Source organism: Bidens hawaiensis, unplaced genomic scaffold (assembly GCF_021521415.1).
Source record: "Bidens hawaiensis isolate Kalapana, Puna unplaced genomic scaffold, B.hawaiensis_p1.1 tig00013374_1, whole genome shotgun sequence".
Lineage (NCBI taxonomy): Eukaryota > Viridiplantae > Streptophyta > Magnoliopsida > Asterales > Asteraceae > Bidens > Bidens hawaiensis.
Genome location: NW_027504996.1, coordinates 18,328 through 41,214, shown reverse-complemented (window position 1 = coordinate 41,214; position 22,887 = coordinate 18,328). Strand labels below are relative to the sequence as shown.

Here is a 22,887-nt window from a genome sequence, read left to right as displayed (position 1 = left end):
TGAAGCTAAATTGATTGGATGTTAATGCTCAAAGTAGTGAGTTTGGTATAAAACTTGCAAGTGAGTATCTCACAGGTGAGTGAAGAAGCCATTGGTGGTTTATAAGCAACCACCAAATATAATTTACAAGATTCATACATACATGAAACTGAAATGTTAAATAACATTAAACATTGTGGTAAACTCATTATGTTGTGCATCAAATTCTCGTGATCACGAACTCCATTAGTTGTGAACCTCACTTCGAAATCATGAAAATTGTGTTGTTAGTCACTTTGACATGTTCAAGACTTCTTCAAGAAACTCTCATTTGCAAGATTCCGACATGTTTATTGTGTGGGATATTGTTCATTCATATGTAAAATAAATTACAATACAAATGAAAAACAAAACTATAATTGATGGATTTTTACGTCTTAAATGAACTAAACTTTTCTTTAGAGACAAGCTTCTTGAATCACATATGATCATCTTCCTCATAAGTGTTCTCATGTTTCATCTTCCTCATAAGTGTTCTCATGTTTCTTGTTTGTCATCGCTGTAAGTTCCATTTCATTCGTCTATTTATCTTTCAAGTCGTGGATTTTAAATAAAATATTTGACATCTTTGGGTATATATAGGCAACAACACAAACAAAACCAATAACATTGAAACAACTGCAATTTTACGAGCACCACCATACACTAAGCCTATATGTCATATGTATGAGGAATTTGATGGATTTTGTTGTTGCGGTAGTAGACCATGTAGCGGCTACCCAAATATATGTGAGAGAAAGTGTAAGGAAGCGAAAAAATGTTGTTAGATGAGATTATATCATGATATATATAATAAAATAAACAAGTTATTTTTAGCCTGACAATTTGACTTAGTCATTCAACACGATGTGTGCTGATTTTTCAGCCGGTTCTCAAAACACTTCGACTTAATCTGGGTTTGCATTCTATTTTGGGTTATTTTGTGGCGTTCATGAGCAATGCTTATTCTTCTAGTTAGGTACAATGGGTTCAAGAATGTTTTCAAGGGGCCACAGTGACTTACACATATACACAATTAATTGTAAACATGAAAACATATTTGTAGCACAATACATTGTAGTTGAATTAAACACGTGTTTTGCATGCATTTGAGGTTTGTAACAATTGAGTCATTGTGAAACTACACACGTGAAGCATGCATTTGAGGTATCATCGTATTATCGACTACATTGGTCGAGGAGCCGGTTGTAATTCGTTTTGCAATTAAGTAAATATGTGATGATTTCTACGCTGATTTAATATTTGTGTTTGAATCAGTTAATCAATTGATTTGATATGTTATTCTACTGTTTAAACTCAATATGTTAATCAAATCGATTGTTGTTTCGATATCAATTCAAGCACAACACTTTCTTTTCGTATTTCGGTATTTGAAATGAAACTTCAAAATGACATTTATTAGCATATATATTTTGTAAGAAAAAGTTGCGAGAGTAACAAATCCTTTTAACGAGCCTTTTTTTCTAAATGGTCAACGAATCTTTTAAATAGGCTATTGGCGAAATTCACCATATCAGGACACACTCGCCTTTGAACAGAAGAAAACCCTCATTTAAGGCCAACACACGAATCCTTTGTTGCTAAACTATTAACTACTAAAATCAATTATTACCCAATTATTAGCATGATCTCTTTGAAGCCACATTTTTTTTTTAATTATAATAATATTATATAAAATTTTAATAAAAACAAAATAAAGAGGTGAAAGAAAGAAAGAAAGAAAGAAAGAAAAAAATTAGGTGTCATCTTCTTCATCGGTCAATACTTGGCCGGAGGAACGACGGAGATCCGATCGGAGCACCAAAATCCGATAACCTAACCGCTTCAAATCCACCTAGATCCTTTCGGACCAGCCAAATCCTCAATCAATCCAATCATGTCTCTAAATATGAAAACCCTAACCCAAGCCTTCGCAAAAACCGCTGCCGTAATCGAAAAGAACGTACAAGACGTCACCGGCCCCAAGCCTCTTCAGGACTACGACCTTCTCGACCAGATCGGATCCGCCGGTCCAGGCCTCGTCTGGAAGCTATACTCCGCCAAGCCACGTGGCGGTTCCACCATTATCTCGCAGCAGTACCCTACGGTTTGTGTTTGGGTGCTTGATAAGCGCGCGTTGTCGGAGGCTAGGGCACGCGCCGGCCTCTCTAAGGCGGCTGAGGACTCGTTTTTTGAGATTGTTAGGGCGGATGCTACGAGGCTGGTGAGGCTGAGGCATCCTGGAGTGGTGCGTGTGGTTCAGGCGTTGGATGAGAATAAGAATGCCATGGCCATGGTGACGGAGCCGTTGTTTGCGTCCGTGGCGAATGCGGTTGGGATGCTGGATAATATTGCCAAAGTGCCGCGTGAGCTGCAAGGAATGGTAGGTTGTTTGTTTTGTTATTTGTGGAATTTGAGGTTATGATTATTGTGCATTGATTGATTTAACTAATGTGTGTATGTGTGTTGGGAACTGTGGTGTTAATTAGTGATTGTTATGAGCTTAGAGTGTGATTAGGGCTGAGCGTATATCGGTTTGGTTTAGTTTTGTTTGGTTATACCACTACATTGACACCGGAAACCTGAATTCGGTTTTTGCAAAATATCCACCAAAACTGATAACCGAAATCGGTTTGCTTAATTCGCTTAGTTTGTCGGTTTTCAAGTTGGTTTAGTTAGTTAGCAAAACCGAACTTAGGAATTTTTTTTTGCTTAAAAGTACATGAAATGGAGGTATAAAAGCTAGAAGTATATGAAAATATGAATGGTTTAGTTTGGTTAGTTTTCGTTAACCGTGGGCACACAAAAAAATCGTTAACCGATTTTCGGCAATTTGGTTTTTGGTTAGTTTCGGTTCGGTTTCGTCAGCTATTAGTTTGGTTTTGGTTAACTGTTCGGTTATTGCTCATCCTTAGACTGTGAATAATAACTCTGCTTCATATCCCCTAAAATGTTCACTCCTTTTGTAGGAAATGGGATTGTTGGAGGTAAAACATGGTTTGCTTCAGGTAGCAGAATCTTTGGACTTTCTACATAATAATGCTCACCTTGTTCATCGCGGTCTGTCACCCGAGATATACACAAGCTTATTTGATCTTACTTATTGATTGTTATAGTCAATATTAGCATTTCATTTGATCATTTTCTTCATTGGTTATTTGAGGCTGTGCTAATTAATTCAAGTGGAGCTTGGAAGCTTGGCGGATTCGGTTTTGCAATATCTGCAGACCAATCATCTGCGGATCCGTCTACTGTTCCGCCCTTTCATTATTCTGTGAGTGGTAACATTGGTGGAAATTATATAACAATAATGTAAATATCCATTCTCTAGACTTATATGAATATGTTATATTAGGAATATGATGTTGAAGATTTACTGTTGCCACTTCAGCCATCACTGAACTACACTGCACCAGAGCTAGTCAGGGCCAAGGCTCCTTCATTTGGATGCTCGTCTGATATTTTTAGCTTTGCGTGTCTCGCATATCACTTAATTGCTAAAAAGTCCTTGTTTGACTGTCGCAACAACGTGAAAATGGTATTATATTTAAAAGGATAATTTTTTTATAATCCGTAACACAAGTTTTTCTTTTTGTTTATTGGTAACTTTGTGTACTTTGATGCAGTACATGAATAAATTGACATATTTATCCAGCGAGGCGTTTTCATCTATCCCCCCTGAACTAGTTTCTGATTTGAAGCGAATGCTTTCACCAAACGAGGCTTTGAGACCATCCGCTTTAGATTTTACAGGTAAAGTGTGACTTGCATGTGCTCAGTGTGAAGGGCAGTTTTGACTTTTCACTTTGTGGTTTATGGTTAATTATGATTTTCTTACTTTTCAGGTTCTCCCTTTTTTCGTGATGACACTAGGTTGCGAGCGCTTCGCTTCCTGGACCACATGCTTGTACGTGCGTGGGATTTAAGTTATTTATAGTAATATTCTGAATTAGTATGATGTGTTTATAAGATACATTTATGTTAATTTTTATTTGCTTTAGGAAAGGGATAACATGCAGAAGTCTGAGTTTTTAAAAGCACTGTTGGACATGTGGAAAGATTTTGATGCTCGCATATTACGATACAAGGTTATTACTTTGTTTAAAACTGTGGGCTATCAAATAATATTCATAACACAGTTTGTTTAATTTCACAAGTTTAACTTTGTTTCTGTCTGTGTAGGTTCTTCCGCCTCTATGTGCAGAGCTTAGGAATATGGTTATGCAACCAATGATTCTGCCCATGGTTTTAAAGATAGCCGATTCTCAGGTATCTTGTTTTAAAGTTAATGCAAAAAGATATTTAAATAATGGGTGGTTGGTAGATTTGTTTGTATATGAAATGTGTTTAATCACTTGCATTATGTTTATCTATTTCTTTTGAAAAACGCTAATTTGTGTTGACGTATTGCAGGATAAAGTTGATTTTGAGACTTCAACACTACCTGCTCTTGTTCCTGTCTTAACCACTGCTGCTGGTGAGACCCTACTGCTTCTTGTGAAGCATGCGGAGTTAATTGTCAATAAGGTAAGTAATTGACATTATTACCCTTCTTCTTTATGATGCCTATTTTGTACATTCTAGTGGTGAAAGTTGAAACTTGCATTTTTCTTTTTGTATGGACAAATTAGTAACATGCCATTATAAAAGTTTCATCAAACAAGTAGCAGGGTCACCTTACCATTGTGTTAATCGTCAATCTGGATGTTTGTTTATGTAATAAACGAACAAACACGAACATTGTTTGTTCATTTAGTTAAACAAACAGATAAACATGAACACATGTCTCGTTCATTGTTCGTGAGCGAGTGTTTATGAATGTTCATTTACATTCATTTATGTTTGTTAGTTTACATTTGTTTAAGTTTGTTCGTTTGTATATTTATTTAAAACTTTTAGTTCCATTACAATTTAGTCTAGTTTTATGCAATATATTGATGTAGTTCCAATGTTTAATCGTTAGCCAAAAGAAAATAGAAAGATTCCAGATTAGAATAATAGAGAGAACATAGACTAAATTTTCATTCATAATCCTTCTTAACATAGGTTTTCCCGTTTTAAAGAGAGACAAGAACCACGGACACACATAACACACTATTAGCCTAAAAAACTGAAACATGGGAACCTAATTCCCTTTATTTAACTCAAACCCTAACCTACTGATAATTAGAAAATAAACAAATGAAAGATAAATGCACAGCCTACTCTTCGTGCATGGGCTCATGTTTCATGGGCTTGGGATCTTTGTCGGGTCCTTTCTTCATGGGCCCGTACACATAACATATATCACATTATCACCCATTACTTTAGTCTAGCAGTTTTACATTTTAGCCTAACCGATTGATGTTCATGTTTACCTTTAACTGGTGTTCGGTAAGTTATGTCTGTTCATCTATGTTCAGTTATGTTCGTTTGCGTTTGTGAACCGTTCATTTATATTGTTAATGAACGAACTCGGACAAGAAAATGTGGGTTCTTTATTAGTTTGTGTTTGATTGTTTGTTCTGTTTAAGTTAAACAAACGGACATGAACATGCTCTGTTTGTGTTGGTTCAGTTCGTTTACAAGCCTAAGAAAAGTACAGATTTATATTTCTCGTGAATAAAATATGGATTGTGGAACAAATGTAGCACAACCAAATAGTTATAACAGTCGGGAAATATGTGGACCATATAATATATGAAAAGTTAAATATTAGAATTAATGTTTTGATAGATTATTTCTGTAACTGCATCTAGTGATGTTTATAATGGCAGGCTAGTCAAGAGCACTTGATTTCTCATGTTTTACCGATGCTTGTGCGAGCCTATGATGACACTGATGCTCGCATGCAAGAAGAAGTGTTGAAAAAAACCGTAACTCTCGCTACAAAACTTGATCCTCATGTAAGTTTGTTTTATGTTAATTGATAAATTTTTTATAAAGGAAAATGTTAGATTGTTAGTTTAAGATTATGCTGACATCAGGTGTTTTGACTAAAATCCAGCTAGTAAAACAATCAATTTTGCCTCGTGTTCATGGCTTGGCCCTCAAGACAACAGTTGCTGCGGTATGTAATCTTTCTTCGTATAAATATTTAAAGATGCAATAAACTTAAATTTAAAGTCCTTATCTGATCTACTAATCTGGCAGGTGAGAGTGAATGCCTTGTTATGTTTAGGTGATATGGTTAATGTACTCGGTAAGCCAGCAATTTTGGAAATCCTACAAACAATTCAACGTTGCACTGCTGTTGACCGCTCTGCCCCTACTCTTATGTGCACCCTCGGTGTTGCAAATTCCATTTTGAAAAAGGTCTCACATTTATTTATATTTTCTCTCTTTTTATTTATATATTCTGTTATGGACAACTCACATTTCCCTTTTTCTGGTATTCTGTTATGTAGCATGGAGTTGACTTTGCAGTTGAACATGTTGTTCCATTACTTATCCCCCTTCTTCTTGCACAACAATTAAATGTGCAGCAGTTCGCTAAATACATGTCGTTTGTTAAAGGTGTCCTTAGGTATGCCCGTTTTCTAGCAGAATGCAATTATTTAGTTGAATAATTCACACAATTTTCTTGTTTTAATTGCAGGAAAGTTGAAGAGAAAAAGGGAGTAACAATGAACGATACATCAGTTGAAACAAAGTCATTCCCTTTACCAAATGCAAGTTTATCACAACCACCTTCTGTTAAAACCGTTCCAACTGTTTCACCCGCCATAAAATCTAACTCCACATGGGACGAAGATTGGACCCAACCAAAAACATCTTCCACACAACCCAAATCATCATCAATAAACGCACCACAAAATGTCCCGATCATGTCTATGTCTACATCCATGCAACAAACACCAACATCGTGCCTAGCAGCCGATTTTGAGTGGCCCCCGCCGTTACCCTTCAATCAAGGTGGTGAGAGTATAAAAGGCGGGTCTTCAAACGCTTCAAACGCAAGCTTTGATGATTTAGACCCGTTTGCAAACTGGCCTCCGGCAGCACCACAAGCTTCAAACGGGTTATCAAACCCACACCCATCTGTAAACCGAACCGCCACACGTGCAGAAAGTCAACTAAATAGTAATACCAATACCGACTGGGTCAACAACCTTGACTTTCCTGGTGTTAGTAGTCTGACTGGTGGAAGTTCTAGCCATAACTCAATTGGGTTCATGAGAAATGACCATGGTACATCAACCGGGGCTAAGCCTCCGGATCTTAGTTCCATATTTGCATCAACCAAGGGCTCGCAGGCGGCACCGAGACTGGCCCCACCGCCTTAGAGTGCTGTTGGTAGAGGGAGAGGTGGTGGTAGAGGCCAGGGGCAAAATCGTCAATCGCGTTCCACCAATTCAAAACCGTCATCTGAGCAGCCTCCGTTATTGGATTTGCTCTAATTTTGAACCTTACGGTGGGGCATGAATATGCATGCGTGTTCATATATTGTCACGTTTTCAAGTTTTGTTTTCTTTTAATAGTTTGATATACACATTCTAAATAATAATAATTCAGACAATATCTAGAAGACTTGTTACATTAATTTAAGGATTTAAAAAAACGAGGTCAACGCATGCATACCTCAATCAAACAAAAGACATTGCATGGTGGTTGGCGTGGTCGTGTTAATAAGGGTTCTTCTAAAAATAAGTAGTTTCAAGGGTTAATATGAGGTTTCGTGGGTTTTCACAAGTGAGAAGGGTTTTTAAAATAACCTTCCCCTATATATATACATATGGGAGGGTTCTTCTAAAAATAAGTAGTTTGCTTCTGTTATTAATATAGCATTTCATATTATGTTATATTTGATTTGTGTTGTTTGTATTAGTACTACATCATTTATTATATACTCTGATTCAACTGGTTTAGTTGCTCAAAACTGTTCTTTATTCATAATGTAAAAGTATATTGGAGTGAGTTGGTAAAACGCAGACTAGTGTTTTAAGTTTGAAAATGAACATGCCAGTTTGAATGCTAGTGTGCTAGTAACGAAAAATGTCTAGTAAAAGTAAAGGAAACGACATATACAATATCATAGAACAATGGTCTGCTTCTACCTTCCTTCCCTCTACATTGAAAATTTATACGAATGACGCTTAAAACTTACGATATCGTGTGGTTTTGTTGAGATTTATGCAAATGAAGCTAAAACTCACTTATCGTGTTTGTTGAAATTTATACTAATGAAACTAAAACTTACTTAGGAAGTTACTACTGCTCGGTAGCAACTTAGTTACTGGTCATGAAATATGATCTTAAAAGGTTAATGGAAATAAGTTGGAAATTGCTACTGATCGGTAGCTACTTAGTTCAAGCGGTAGCAATTGTGTTTATCAGTAACCAATGAGCTAAGTAGGCAAGTAGCAAATAAGATGTTCTAGCATCTTGTATTGCAGTTGGATCTTAGAATTTTGATAGCAACAAATTTGCTACCGAGTGGAATGTAACTATCGTGGTTACACCCCAATTGCCATACTTGTATACAAAATGTTATGACGTTTTTGCACAACCATTGTAACGGTTCGGCATCGATATAAAATAAATCATCTCGTCTAATTTCAACACTTCAAATTGTACGAAGGAGAACATCTCATTTTTTTGATTGAAATTTTCTATCTTATCTGAAGCGAAATACTTTAATCTAAAAATAATCACACGATTCGAAAAGTTGTCTAAGATATCAAATTGAAAATCGCAAAACGTACAATCAAGAGATGAACTGCAATATTTATAAGGTTTCGAGGCGGTAGTCTTATCACTCTTATGGACAACCATCCAACCATTAAATCATGTATTTGGTTGGATATAAATGGTAACCATTTAGAATAGATAGGTAGTTGAATCCATAAACATAAACATAAACATAAACATAAACATCAAGTGGTTGTGTTGTGTGGCCATCGTTTGTTTATTTGTCTAATTGTACGATGCCAATATCATCAACTTCGTTTCCCCTTGGTTTCTTGACTTCTACTACCAGATCTTAATTTTAAAATTTATATGTTTAGACTTTAGACCAAGGATGGGATATTTTTATGTTATATGGTTCATTAAAAAAATAAATGTTTGTTGTGAATCATTTAAAATAGTCAAATTAAATAATATGCATATACATTATTCATAAAAATACAACGCAACCTAATTATTATTTAAATGGATCCACCAAACATGTAAATCTAACTTTTTCAATAATAATTCCACACACTCATGACATATGCTTTACATTCATATAGCCTTAACCATTTGTGAAATGTCACCTTATAAAAGTGATTATTGGTTAGTCTATGATACAAATATTCATGAATGTTCACTTATGCAGTAATATGTTAATTTCATAAAAATTATTGGTTACTATTTAGATAAACAATGCCCACAACCACTTGATGTCATGGGTAAAAAAAATAAAAAGAATTTAGTATATTATATCAAGATTTTCGACAAACAAAAGGGACTCAAACTATCTTTTCTTAACGTATTATTTTTTCAGAGTAAATTATTGTAATCTTTCACGGTTTAAAATTTCATCCGCGCTTTTTTTCTTACTAGCTACTACACTCACCTACTTTCATTTCTTGTCATTTCACTATTTAAGTGTTTAAAACTAACCACTACATTATGTTATTAAATGGAAAATATCACTTTCATTTTGCATGCAAGTTTTTAGCAAGAATTGACATTTTAACAACACACATATAATAACATTCTGACCATAAAAATAAAATAACATCTTAATTAACAAAATGGGCCTCCATACCAACTAATCTTTTATCTCTGCTGCTTTGTTTAAAATTACAATTTATCTTTACATGATTTTTCTCGAACGACTTTCAGTACTTTTATTTTCTTAACATTCAACGCTTAAAACTAACCCACCATGCTTTACACGCAAGCTCCCTGTTTTTTTGCACAATGGTGTAACTTTACCTGTTTTTTTCCCGAAAACTATTTTATGTAGTGTAAATTTACTCGTTTTCGACTGAAATTTTGAGCTCGGCCCCCTCCGTTAATAAGTTTTTTTATTTTATGCATTTTGATTCCGCCCCTATGTTCCTTGACGTTTTCGTCAAAGCTTCGTCAATGTTAAAAACTCATAATAACATAATAATAATAATAATAATAATAAATGGGGCTCCATATTATAGTAATTAAAGAGGGTTGACAGATAGTTGCTTAGTTGGAACTCAAATGAGTGGTTACATGGGTTACAGGTAATTGCTTACTTATGAATCCAGACAAAATCATTGTCATGGATCCCCTTATCATATCATACCATGTGTTAGTTAGTTACAACCCAACATTATCTTCCATCCACTCCACACATCCCAACATCATCCTCTGCAACTCAAACCAACTATGGCTTTTGCAGGCACAACCCAGAAATGTATGGCATGTGACAAGACTGTCTACCTTGTTGACAAACTCACTGCTGACAATAGGGTCTTCCACAAGGCATGCTTCAGATGCCACCATTGCAATGGCACACTTAAGGTTGGTTGGTTGGTTATATATTTTCTTTTTTTAGATCTGCACATAAGGTGTTCGACCTAATGCCTCAGTGAAGATGGGTTTATGATATTCACTAAATTCTTGTTATTTGCAGCTCAGTAACTATAACTCCTTTGAGGGTGTGCTGTATTGCAGGCCACACTTTGATCAGTTGTTCAAGAAAACTGGGAGTTTAGATAAGAGCTTTGAAGGTAAACCATCATCATTAATGGATTACAATTAACAATTTATAATTAATAATTCATTACCAATATGATGATATGATCAAATTCATTGTTTTTTATTATTTTTCAGGCACACCAAAGATTGTGAAACCGCAGAAAACCGATGGCGAGGTATGATTTTAATCGAACACAATGACCATAAACTGAATCTAGATCTGATCTGTTTTGTTTTGAAGTTGAAACTGAAACTGATGAATCTTGAATTTTTTAACAGAGGCCTTTGGCAAATAAAGTCTCGAGTATGTTTGTGGGGACGCGAGATAAGTGTTTGGGCTGTCAGAAAACGGTCTATCCAACCGAAAAGGTAAGATCTTTTCATTGTTGAAGCTTAAAACAGACTGGTAAAGTGGTAAGTTGTTTAGTATGCTAAATATGTAACAAATTGAATTAGGTTTCTGTAAATGGGACTGCATACCATAAGAGTTGCTTTAAGTGTAGCCATGGAGGTTGTACAATTAGCCCGTCGAATTATGTTGCACATGAAGGTCATCTGTACTGCAGACACCACCACACTCAGCTCATTAAAGAGAAGGGTAACCTGAGTCAGCTCGAGGGTGAGCGATCTGCTAGGGTTGCAGAAGCGGCACCTTGATTATTGATTGATTACCTTTTATGAGTTATGATGATCTTACAACCTGTGTTTTGTTGTTGGTGTTGGGAGATTTGTATGCTTGATAAAGATATGGAGTCTGTTTTCTTTTGCTTGTGACACTTTGAATGGGATATTCGAATTTAAGAGTGTTCTGCTTCCTGTTGAAAATTATGAAATATTAATACAGGTTTGATGCAAGCTCGATCTCGATTTGATTCATAAGCTCTAAAATATACCATTCTCGATTGACTTGATGTAGTTCTACTTGAACAAGCTCAAGTGGAGTTCAACCTATAAATCTCAATTCGTTTGCATAAATATATATTACAATTTAAATAGGCTCTAGCTTGCAAAGCTTTAGCGAGGTTGAGTTAAAAAAGTGTGAGACACTATGAGGCGTTTAGGTCTAACACAACTCGGGCAAAATGTGTCACCTAACAAGCTCAAGTATGACTCACCTAATGAGCTTTACACAATAGGGTCTGAACAAGCCTCACCCTCTCCTAATTTGAACAATCTAAGTTCAAGCTTTGTCAACTTTGAGGTCGACTTGACACGTATACACCTACATCACAACCCTAAAGTGAAACTTCCAACTTTCAACCTCCAGGGCTGAACCTTAGAGCAGCAATAAGGTTGCGATAGAGCTCACGGGTTTAAGTCGTGGAGACAACCTCTTGTAATAAGGATGCGTATATCACAACCAATTAGTCATCATGGCAATCGCCTACAAAAGCCCCACTTTGTATATCGAAACCAATCATACAGTCTAATAATTAGATAATATATAATGCGGCTAAAAAGATATAACAAATTTGCAATATTTCAGTACATTGTGCTTAGAAAACAAGAATATAATCTAGTAACATTTACAAAGTACGGATACACATGTATATCAGCATCCAATGAAAAAAAAAACACAGATTTTGCAAAGATCTGAAACTAAGCAGATCAATTAAGTTTAAACTTATTAATCCAAACTATCAATCATCAACCCTAACACAGGGTAACCCAGGTTGACTTTAATCTGTAAACTATTACTCTAACCAAGAATTACCAGACATCACAACGGTTGCACCGCGTCTAACAGACATCCATCAACCGCAATATGCTTCAGATCAACAATATGATTATCACGAAGAAACCCGAACCCAAATGTTCCATCACCATACTCCCAAATCCTTCCTTCCACATGGTGAGGATTCACAGAAGTGGGCCCCGCTAGTCCCGGTAGCACAAGATCATAGCTTGAATTTATATAAAGCATGCGCGATACAGATTCCATTTGTGAGGATGGTATATCTCCAGGTGGAAGAAGATGTTCACGGGTTTCGTATATGTGTTCTTCCTCGGAAGAAAATGGGGATTCAAGAAATGTAGTGTTGGAAGTCCAAAACACGGGGGCACAACTGGAAAAAGGTTTGCAAGAATCTCCAATTTTTCTACATGCTATACCACCAATGTCATCATATGCCACAAGATAAAAGTCCAGCTTTGCATCTTCACAAATACCCTGCATCAAGAAACTTTAAAAAACGGGTTGTGCTCGGGTTGACCTGTTTATCCCGGTTAGTTAAACAGGTCGAAACGCCAACCTGTGCAGTTAAATAGGGTGACCCACAAACCAGTTTACGATTTATGACGCGTATAACCCTTTTTACACAACCTACCAACCCAGTATTTACAACTTTATTATTACTCGCCAACCCATTTGACATGTTTATCAAAACAGGTTGGCGGGACGCGTTTGGGCTGACATGTTTAGTGATTGAACCGGCAACCTGTTTAGTCAGATAGCCGTCGACTAACTAAATCTGTTTATGACTTACCCATTTTTACAACCCACTAACCTGATTATCAAGTTTACAGCTTCATTATACCAGGTCATGTTTACAGGTCCACCTGCTGACACGTTCAGTTAAATTGGTCGATCCGCTAACCCGTTTAGTTATACAGGTCCGCTAACCGGTTTATGACCCATATTTTTACAGTCCACCAACTTGATCAACAAGTTTACAAATGCATTACTACCCGCCAACTAGGGAGGTGCAGGATACGGATCTGACCCGTGAAACCAGTTCCGGTTAAATGGAACTGGTATTTGAAAGCATGTACGGTTCCAGTATATCAACCCTAAACGGGAAACGATTCGGGTCTTACTCGGTGGAACAACAATGATGGAACCGCAAACCCATGAAGATCAAAAGTCCGATGAATAACTTAGGGGTGTGCAGGATATAGAACGAATGTCATGCAAGAATGAAAATATTCTATTTTATGCCACTGTTTTGTATATAGTTTCAAGATCAAGATGCTTTTGAAGTATACATGTTGCAGTATGTTTAAATTTTTTTACTTTTTGTTGCATAACATAATGTTTGTTAGGTTCGGAGTCACACACAAACACGAATACAATAGTAAAACCGAAAGAATAAACGAAAGAGACACAAGGATTTAAGTGGTTCGGTCACGGTGTATGACCTACGTCCACTGTCGATAACTAGGGTTTTCTTATTATTGAGTGATACAAACTTACAAGTACAGGAGAGAATATATAGACTAGACAATTAGGGTTTAACCCTTTAACTAAACTGGGCCTGATTAGAGCTTTTGGGCTTGGCCAAAACTCAAACAGCTTAATCTCCTAATTCTGTCTATTCGTCTAAACCGGACCCGACCCATGATGGATCGGAGACCACAACATAACAATCTCCCACTTGGGCTTCGAGACATCTTCTCTAAACCACCACTTGGATGCGTCAAACATTTCAACCTGCTCCCATTTGGAGACGTAAAATGTCTTCACCTGCATTGCCTTGTACATGTAAAATAAAACCCATCTGGTTTTGCACCTCCTAGTTACCCTTCGCCTTCTCAACATTATTCCCGAAGGCCTGCTGAAGCTCTGCACAGCTTCAGCTTATCCAGTATCACCGGCTTGGTGAACATATCTGCTGGATTCTTAGCACCTGAGATATTTTTCAAACTGAAAACACCATCACTGATCAAATCTCTGACAAAGTGATATCTCCTCCCGATGTGCTTAGTCTTCGAATGATAGACTGGATTCTTCGCAAGTTTCACTGCACTCTCATTGTCACAATATAAGAACTCTGCCTGTTTCTTTCCCAACTCTTCAAGAAAAGTTCTCAACCATACTAATTCTTTACTTGCTTCGGCTGCTGCCATATATTCTGCCTCAGTGGTTGATAAAGCAACACTTTTCTGAAGTCTGGACATCCAACATACTGCTGTTCCCCCAACTGTGAAAACATAACCAGTAGTGCTTTTAAACGTCTTCTTACATCCACCCAGATCAGCATCTGAATAACCCCTGAGAATTGTATCCTTCCCCTTAAAACATAACCCCAAACTGGAAGTACCCTTTAAGTATCTGAGTAACCATTTCACCGCTTCCCAATGTTCCTTTCCCGGATCCGACATAAAACGACTAACTACCCCGACAGCATGAGCAATGTCTGGCCGTGTACAAACCATGGCGTACATGAGACTGCCAACAGCAGATGCATACGGAACTTTAGCCATCTCTGTTCTTTCTTCCTCTGTTCTGGGAGACTGGTCTTTGGTAAGTTTGAAATGACTTCCCAAAGGTGTGTTTCTCGGTTTAGTCTTCTCATCATTCATCCTGAATCTTTCTAACACTTTCCCTATGTATTTCTCTTGGGATAGTGTTATGGAGCCATCTTTCTTTCTGGATATACTCATCCCCAAAATCTGTTTGGCTGGACCAAGATCTTTCATCTCAAATTCATCAGACAACTGTTTCTTCAACTTGCGAATCTCCTTCATATCAGATCCTGCAATTAACATATCATCTACATAAAGAAGTAGAATGATATATGAACCTTTAAACTTCTTTAAGTAGCAGCAATGGTCGGCCTCGCATTTCTTGTACCCAGTTCTCACCATAAAATCATCAAACTTTAGGTACCATTGCCTAGGTTCCTGCTTCAGACCATACAAGCTTTTCTTCAATTTGCAGACCCATTTTTCTTTCCCGGCAACCTGAAATCCCTCAGGTTGTGCCATATAGATCTCCTCGTCAAGATCACCATGTAAAAATGCTGTCTTAACATCTAATTGCTCTAGATGTAAATTTTCTGCAGCAACAATACTTAAGATCAATCTGATGGTGGTCATCTTCACAACTGGAGAGAATATTTCATTATAATCAATTCCCTTCTTTTGCTGGAAACCCTTGACCACTAAACGAGCTTTGTATCGTTTAGACCCATCATGTTTTTCCTTGACTCTATAGACCCATTTATTCTGTAGAACTCTTTTATCTGGTGGAAACTTGGTTAAAACCCATGTCTGGTTTTTACTCAAAGAGTTCATCTCCTCCTTCATAGCATGCTCCCACTGGAGCGAATCTTTCAACTTAAATGCTTCATAATAACTCTCTGGCTCACCATTTTCAGTTAAAAGGAGATAATTAACTGAAGGTTTGTAACGTACCGGCTGTTTAGAAACTCTGGTGGACCTCCTAACCCAGTGCTGAGGCGGGTCAGGTTCTTGTGGAGACTGTTCATCCTCAGACTCTGAACTCCCACTGTCAGAGACTCCCTCTGACTCTTCATTTCCACCAATATCATCATCTTCAAATTCAGGAACTGTGGTTTCTTCAGTTTCTGTCTCGGGTTCGGTAGCTGACTCAACTGTCTTTTTCTGAGCATCAATTTCATATTCAACCTGCTCTTTCTGAACCCTTGATTTTGAAGTGTTTCCATCTTTGTATAACTCAGCCTCATTAAAAGTTGCATGCTTGCTTCTGACTACTTTTCTGCTTTCTAAATCCCAAAGCCTGTAGCCCATTTCGTTTGACCCATATCCAATGAAAACATATTTTTTAGCTTTAGCATCAAGCTTGTCATTTTTCACTAGATCATAAGCGCTACACCCAAAGACTTTCAAATGCTTATAATCTGCAGCTTTACCTTTCCACTCTTCTTCTGGTGTCTTGAAACCCAACGGTACTGACAATCCCCGGTTAATTAAATAAGCTGCAGTGTTAACTGCATCTGCCCAGAACGTCTTTGGAAGCCCGGCATTAAGTCTCATACTTCTTGCCCTTTCATTTAACGTCCTGTTCATTCGTTCTGCCACTCCATTTTGTTGAGGAGTGCCAGGGACTGTAAAGATCATCCGAATACCGTACTCTTCACAATAATCACGGAATTCTTTGCTAACGTATTCACCACCGTTATCCGACTTCAAGCATTTCACCTTCAAATCAGTTTCCAATTCAACAGCAGTTTTCCATTTCTTAAAAGTATCAAAAACATCAGATTTATTTTTAAGAAAGTAAACCCATACCTTGCGTGTCGAATCATCAATGAAGGTGACATAATAGTGCGATCCTCCCAAAGAAGAGACTGAAGTTGGTCCATAGACATCAGAGTGAATAAGCTCCAATTTCTGAGCTTTCGGTTGTTTTCCGGTCTTCACAAAAGATACTTTCTTCTTTTTACCGAAAACACATGGTTCACAAAATTCAGATTCAACCTTCTTCAGTTCTGGAATTTTTCCTCTAGCAACGAGCATTTTCATCCCTTTTTCACTCATGTGGCCTAGTCGTTGGTGCTACAAACTAGACTGACTCGGTCCACTGGTCACTGCATTTACCCCATCAGCTGGAATTTCAACCATGTATAAAGTGCCCTTCTTTTTACCTCTGGCGATCACAAGATTCCCTTTCACAACTTTCCATTGACCGCCACCAAACATAACATCATATCCTTGGTCATCTAACTGCCCAACAGAAATTAGCTTTCTTCTAAGGCTAGGAACGACCCGAACATCCTTTAGAGTCCATGAGGTGCCCAATGAAGTTTTTAGTTCAATATCCCCCATCCCCGTGATATCAACAGCATGATTATTAGCCAAACGAACTTTACCAAAATTACCTGTTCGGAGATTCTTCATCTTCTTCGTGCTATAAGTGGCATGAAAAGATGCACCAGAATCCATAATCCATGAATCTGTTGATTCTTCAACACAGCAGATAAGAGTCTCTTCTGAACCTTCTGAATCATCTGAACCGGTGGCCAGATTAACTTCCTTCTTAGATTCTTTCTTTTCTTTTGAAATTGAGGGGTTAGGGCATTGGTTTCTGAAATGCCCCATTTCTTTGCAATTCCAACACTCAATGTCTTTTCTGGGCTTTGACTGACTTCTTCTTCTAGACTTTGACCTACCCCTGCCATTACCTTTCTCTCTTCTCCTACCTCTCCCTTCGGTGCTCAATATAGAACTAGATGTCTCACCAGAATTCCTTCTTCTTATGTCCTCCCCTAAAATCAAATCCCGGACTCCTTCAAAAGTAAGCTTAGTATTCCCAGAAGAACTACTAACTGCAGTAACAGTCCCTGACCAACTTTCGGGTAACGAGGATAACAAGAGTAACGCTTGAACTTCATCATCAAACTTGATATCAACAGAAGACAAACGAGAAATAATAGTGTTGAAGTCATTAACATGAGAGGTAACAGATGCCCCTTCCTTCATTCTGGTGTTAACTAGCTGTCTAATCAGAAATACCTTGTTTGATGCAGAAGGCTTTTCATACATATTTGACAAGGCTTTCATAAGACCATACGTGGTAGTTTCATTTACAATATTGAATGCCACATTCTTAGCTAGTGAGAGTCCAATAACAGCTATGGCTTTTCTGTCAAGTACCTTCCACTCATCATCTTTCATACTTTCCGGTTTCCTCTCTTCTAGTGCTTCCATTAAGTCTTTCTGACATAGCAAATCCTCAATTTGCATTTTCCACCATCCAAAATCCTGACCATCAAACTTCTCAATCTTGATCTTTCCGTCCTCAGCCATTATCCAAACTGAGTTTTGATTACAGCAAACAACCAAACTACCCAAGGAATAAAAGGATTGGAAACTGATCAGAAAAACGAACCAGCAGCTGCGGAACCCTAATCAGCGGCGGCGGGACTGTAGCGGCGGCGCGGTACTGTAGCGGCGGCGCGGTACTGTAGCGGCGGCGGCGGTACTGTAGCAGCGGCAGCGGAACTGTAGCGGCGGCGGTGGAACTGTAGCAGCGGCGGTGGAACTGTAGCAGCGGAGCAGCGGCGGCGGAACTGTGTGTATAATCGAGAACCTGGCTCTAATGCCAATTGTTAGGTTCGGAGTCACACACAAACACGAATACAATAGTAAAACCGAAAGAATAAACGAAAGAGACACAAGGATTTAAGTGATTCGGTCACGGTGTATGACCTACGTCCACTGTCGATAACTAGGGTTTTCTTATTATTGAGTGATACAAACTTACAAGTACAGGAGAGAATATATAGACTAGACAATTAGGGTTTAACCCTTTAACTAAACTGGGCCTGATTAGAGCTTTTGGGCTTGGCCAAAACTCAAACAGCTTAATCTCCTAATTATGTCTATTCGTCTAAACCGGACCCGACCCATGATGGATCGGAGACCACAACATAACAATGTTTTCATGTTCAATGTCGACTGTATTATGTGGCAGTGTATTATATCAACAGTTACACACATAACTAAGAGTCTAAGTTGCTGCAACTGAACATGTGTGTTTGTATTGATGAATTATCAGGTTATGTGTGCTTAAAGCTCCTAAATACTGAATCTTGTTAAAAAACCCGCTCCCACATAACCGGTTTAAAAACCGGGACCAACCCAATTGTAGCAAGTCCATTTATAGGTTTAAAAAATCATGCATACCGATTCCGATCCGGGCCATACCTGTTGCACAGCCTTAATTCCAACGAAACAAGATGTCTGATTTTCACATATCCATTTACAGTGATGAATCATACTTTAGTTTGCAAAATATTAATGTTATTAATTAATTCGCTATTTAATGTGAATTAATTACTTACCAGCTCATAAAGAAGAAGAAACGTTAATATTAGAATGACCTGTAGAGAATGACAGCTAACTGGCCAACATTCTACTGGAGTTACCAGATCAATTAGTTGTCATTCTCTACTGGCAACTTTAATATTAATGTTTGTTCTTCCTTATGAGTTGGACTAACATTAATAATTTGCAAACTAAAGTATGATTCATCAACTATAAATGTAAATGCAAAAATCAGGCATTTTGTTCCGCTTGCGTTGGAACCGAAACCGGTTTGCATGATTTTTTAAAAACCTGGAACCAGACCTATTACAAATAATGGGTTGGTCCGGGTATTTAAACCGGTTATGCAGGAATGGGTTGGTAGGTTTCACGGGTTTGTTAACAAGATTCAGCATGCAGGGGCTTTAGGCACATATAACCTGATCATTCATCAATACAAACACATATGATCAGTCGCAGGAACTTCGACTCTTAGTGATGTGTGTACATGTAAATGTGTGTACATTTACAGTGATGAATCATACTTTAGTTTGCAAAATATTAATGTTATTAATTAATTCGCTATTTAATGTGAATTAATTACTTACCAGCTCATAAAGAAGAAGAAACGTTAATATTAGAATGACCTGTAGAGAATGACAGCTAACTGGCCAACATTCTACTGGAGTTACCAGATCAATTAGTTGTCATTCTCTACTGGCAACTTTAATATTAATGTTTGTTCTTCTTTATGAGTTGGACTAACATTAATAATTTGCAAACTAAAGTATGATTCATCAACTATAAATGTAAATGCAAAAATCAGGCATTTTGTTCCGCTTGGGTTGGAACCGAAACCGGTTTGCATGATTTTTTAAAAAACTGGAACCAGACCTATTACAAATAATGGGTTGGTCCGGGTATTTAAACCGGTTATGCAGGAATGGGTTGGTAGGTTTCACGGGTTTGTTAACAAGATTCAGCATGCAGGGGCTTTAGGCACATATAACCTGATCATTCATCAATACAAACACATATGATCAGTCGCAGGAACTTCGACTCTTAGTGATGTGTGTACATGTTGATATAATATTATGCCACATAAAACAGTAGACATTGAACAATTAAACCTTATATTATGCAACATAAAGTTATAAATAAGATATTAGCATAATCATCTTTTGACCAAAAAGTCAAAAACTTTAAACATGTTGACCTGTCTATTTCAAAATCATCAAAACAATCTTGATCGTGCAACTATATACAAAACAATGTATACTATTTTCATATTCATTCTTGCATGACATTCATTCTATATCATGCACACCCCTAAGAAATTCAACGGGCCATTGATTTTCACGGGGTTCGCGGTTCCAGCATTGTTCTGCTTGATATGGCCCAGAACTAGAACCGTACATGCTTTCAAATTCCGGTTCCATTAAACCGGAACTGTTTTCCGGGTTCACAGGGTTTCACGGACCAGACGCGTATCCTGCACACCCCTACCGCCAACCCGTTTAAATAAATGGGTTAAATGATTGTGTTCAAGTTACACAATTTTAAGTGTGAGTGGGTTAGGGTTTATGTTCTTGACACAAATAAATATATGTGTCATGGTCGGGTTGGCCAGTTTAACCTGCTTATGACCCATTTAACCCGCTTTCTTACACCACCAACCCAATTAACAAGTTTAGAACTTTATTATTACATGCCAACCTGTTTAACTCGTTTAAACAGGTTGTGTTCGGGTTACAAAATTTAAAGTGCATCCGGGATAGAACTACGCACATAAATATAAGGGCCGTGTTCAGGTTGAACAAATCAACCCGATACGATTGACACCTCTAAATTTTTAACAAATCCATGTACATAGTTATCAAACTCCACCGTAAACGAATAATTACCTTCCAAAGACCCTGCAACGGCCTCGAAGACGTGGGCGAGTGATTCACAATCTTAATAAAATGCTCAGACTCCCACTTCTTATTCCCATTCTTCTCTTTCTCTCTTCTCCTCTGTCTCCTCTCTCCCACCGGGCTCGTCCGGTTCGCAAAATACTGATAAATCTCCGACGTCACCCGATTCGGTGGCGATCCACTTTCCACCCCAATCAAATCCTCATTCATCACATTCGAATTCCTCATCCCACCAAAACCAACCCTCTCCTCAATTATCCCCAAATGATTCACATCCACCGAAACCAATTCATTTCCCAAACCCGAACCCATCAAAACCGCTTCCGAATCCAACCGAATCTCCGAATTCGGTTGCAGATAGTTAACAATCTCGCCTTTAGCCGAAATCCCCATTAATAAAAACGGCGACTTTACAACGTCGTAGCTACCGTTACCGGAAGGCAAAACCCGAGACCCGGATATGAAAAACGGGCCCCATTCAAACAAGACCAAAGGCGGAGGGTTGTTGGGTATTGAATTAGGGGATCTGGGTTGTGATTGGGTTTTGCTTAATCGCCAGAATCCGATGAGGTTTTGGTAATCTTGGAGGGTGTTGTAGAGGCGTTTGAAGGTGATGGATCCGGAGCCCCATTTGTGGATGTGGGTTTTGGAGCCCCAGCGGCGGTGGCATAAGGAGAACCAGAGCTTGGAGTCCTGGCGGCAGAGGGTGGAGAAGCGTTTGGATGTGCAGGCGAATGAGGAGATCTGGGGTGGTGTCAGGAAGGATAATATGCAGAGCTGGACGTCTTCCGGGAAGTCGGAGAATGGGATTGTGGTGTCGTCGGGGTTAACGGTGGTGGTGGTTGACATTTTGTGATGGTGGTGGTGGTGGTGATTTGGGAGATGTGGTTTGAAGATTGAAGAAGATGTTGTTCGAGACAGGATATTCTATACAGATGTACGGATCCTTAAAATTTGGTTTACTTGTTTTGTTTTTAGACATAGGATCTCAAGTTCTTCTGAATCACTCGTTGTTCGAACTCGCTCGTCGTTTGTTTGTTTGGAAAAATGCTCGTTTGTTTTTTGCTCGATTGTAAATGAGCCGCTCTGCTCGGTTCAGTTTGTAAACGAGCCAAGCAACGAGCAAAGGCCTGCTCGGTTCGGTTCGGTTCAGCTCGAATATTTTTAATTTATCTTATATATAATTATACTAGTTTGAGGCCCGTGTATTACACGAGTAGTTCTTGAAAATACAATATTTAATAAATAATCAGTATACAAGAAAATAATAAACCCGTTAATCACTATTAATACAGTTGTTATACAATACTCATTAAAACAATTTTGAACTAAGAGACAATTATAAATATAAAATGTTTGAAAAAAATAAGAAATAAATATTAAATTAACAAATTCTAAAAATGGTAATTATTATTTTACTATTATATATTTGTTAAAAAATGTGAGGTTTAATATAGAGGTGACAAGTGGCAAAACTTGTAGTCTTTTATTAGAGAGTATAGATATGACAAATATATAAATGTATAGACAACACACGTAAAATAGAAGTATAAAACTTTTTAAACCCTTTTAGTTTTTTCCAATTCCGTCAATTTTATAATTTTATTAGTTTGATTCAAGTTTTCAGAATACTAAAAGTTTATTTAAATGTTCATTATATCTCACTTTAAACTTACTTCTCATGAAAAATGACAACATATTATATGTTTGTTTAAAAAGTAATAATTTGTTTACAAAATATATTATTTATAGCCTTCAAATTTGTTTCTTATTAAAACTTTTAAAGTGAAAAGGAAAT

The 22,887-nt window shown here is 37.5% G+C and overlaps 3 protein-coding genes across 3 annotated transcripts; 2 read left to right on the top strand and 1 right to left on the bottom strand.

Moving 5' to 3' along the window:
• The first annotated feature begins 1,898 nt into the window (after positions 1–1,898).
• On the top strand, positions 1,899–7,467 carry LOC143609756 (SCY1-like protein 2 A). The gene is made up of 14 exons (XM_077084423.1): positions 1,899–2,401; positions 2,988–3,088; positions 3,178–3,292; positions 3,374–3,556; positions 3,645–3,771; positions 3,864–3,925; positions 4,020–4,106; positions 4,201–4,287; positions 4,432–4,545; positions 5,775–5,903; positions 6,005–6,067; positions 6,151–6,312; positions 6,405–6,523; positions 6,596–7,467. Exons 1-14 carry the CDS (start codon positions 1,916–1,918, stop codon positions 7,281–7,283), a joined length of 2,523 nt encoding a protein of 840 aa, XP_076940538.1. The 5' UTR covers positions 1,899–1,915; the 3' UTR covers positions 7,284–7,467.
• Positions 7,468–10,248: 2,781 nt separating this feature from the next.
• On the top strand, positions 10,249–11,421 carry LOC143609760 (LIM domain-containing protein WLIM1-like). The gene is made up of 5 exons (XM_077084426.1): positions 10,249–10,485; positions 10,598–10,694; positions 10,798–10,838; positions 10,942–11,031; positions 11,119–11,421. The coding sequence occupies exons 1-5, from the start codon at positions 10,351–10,353 to the stop codon at positions 11,317–11,319; spliced, it is 564 nt and encodes a 187-aa protein (XP_076940541.1). The 5' UTR covers positions 10,249–10,350; the 3' UTR covers positions 11,320–11,421.
• Positions 11,422–12,184: 763 nt separating this feature from the next.
• Positions 12,185–21,979, bottom strand: LOC143609759 (F-box protein At3g12350-like). The gene is made up of 2 exons (XM_077084425.1): positions 21,078–21,979; positions 12,185–12,832 (listed from the first exon to the last, which is right to left on the bottom strand). Exons 1-2 carry the CDS (start codon positions 21,936–21,938, stop codon positions 12,383–12,385), a joined length of 1,311 nt encoding a protein of 436 aa, XP_076940540.1. The 5' UTR covers positions 21,939–21,979; the 3' UTR covers positions 12,185–12,382.
• Between the last annotated feature and the right edge of the window lie 908 nt (positions 21,980–22,887).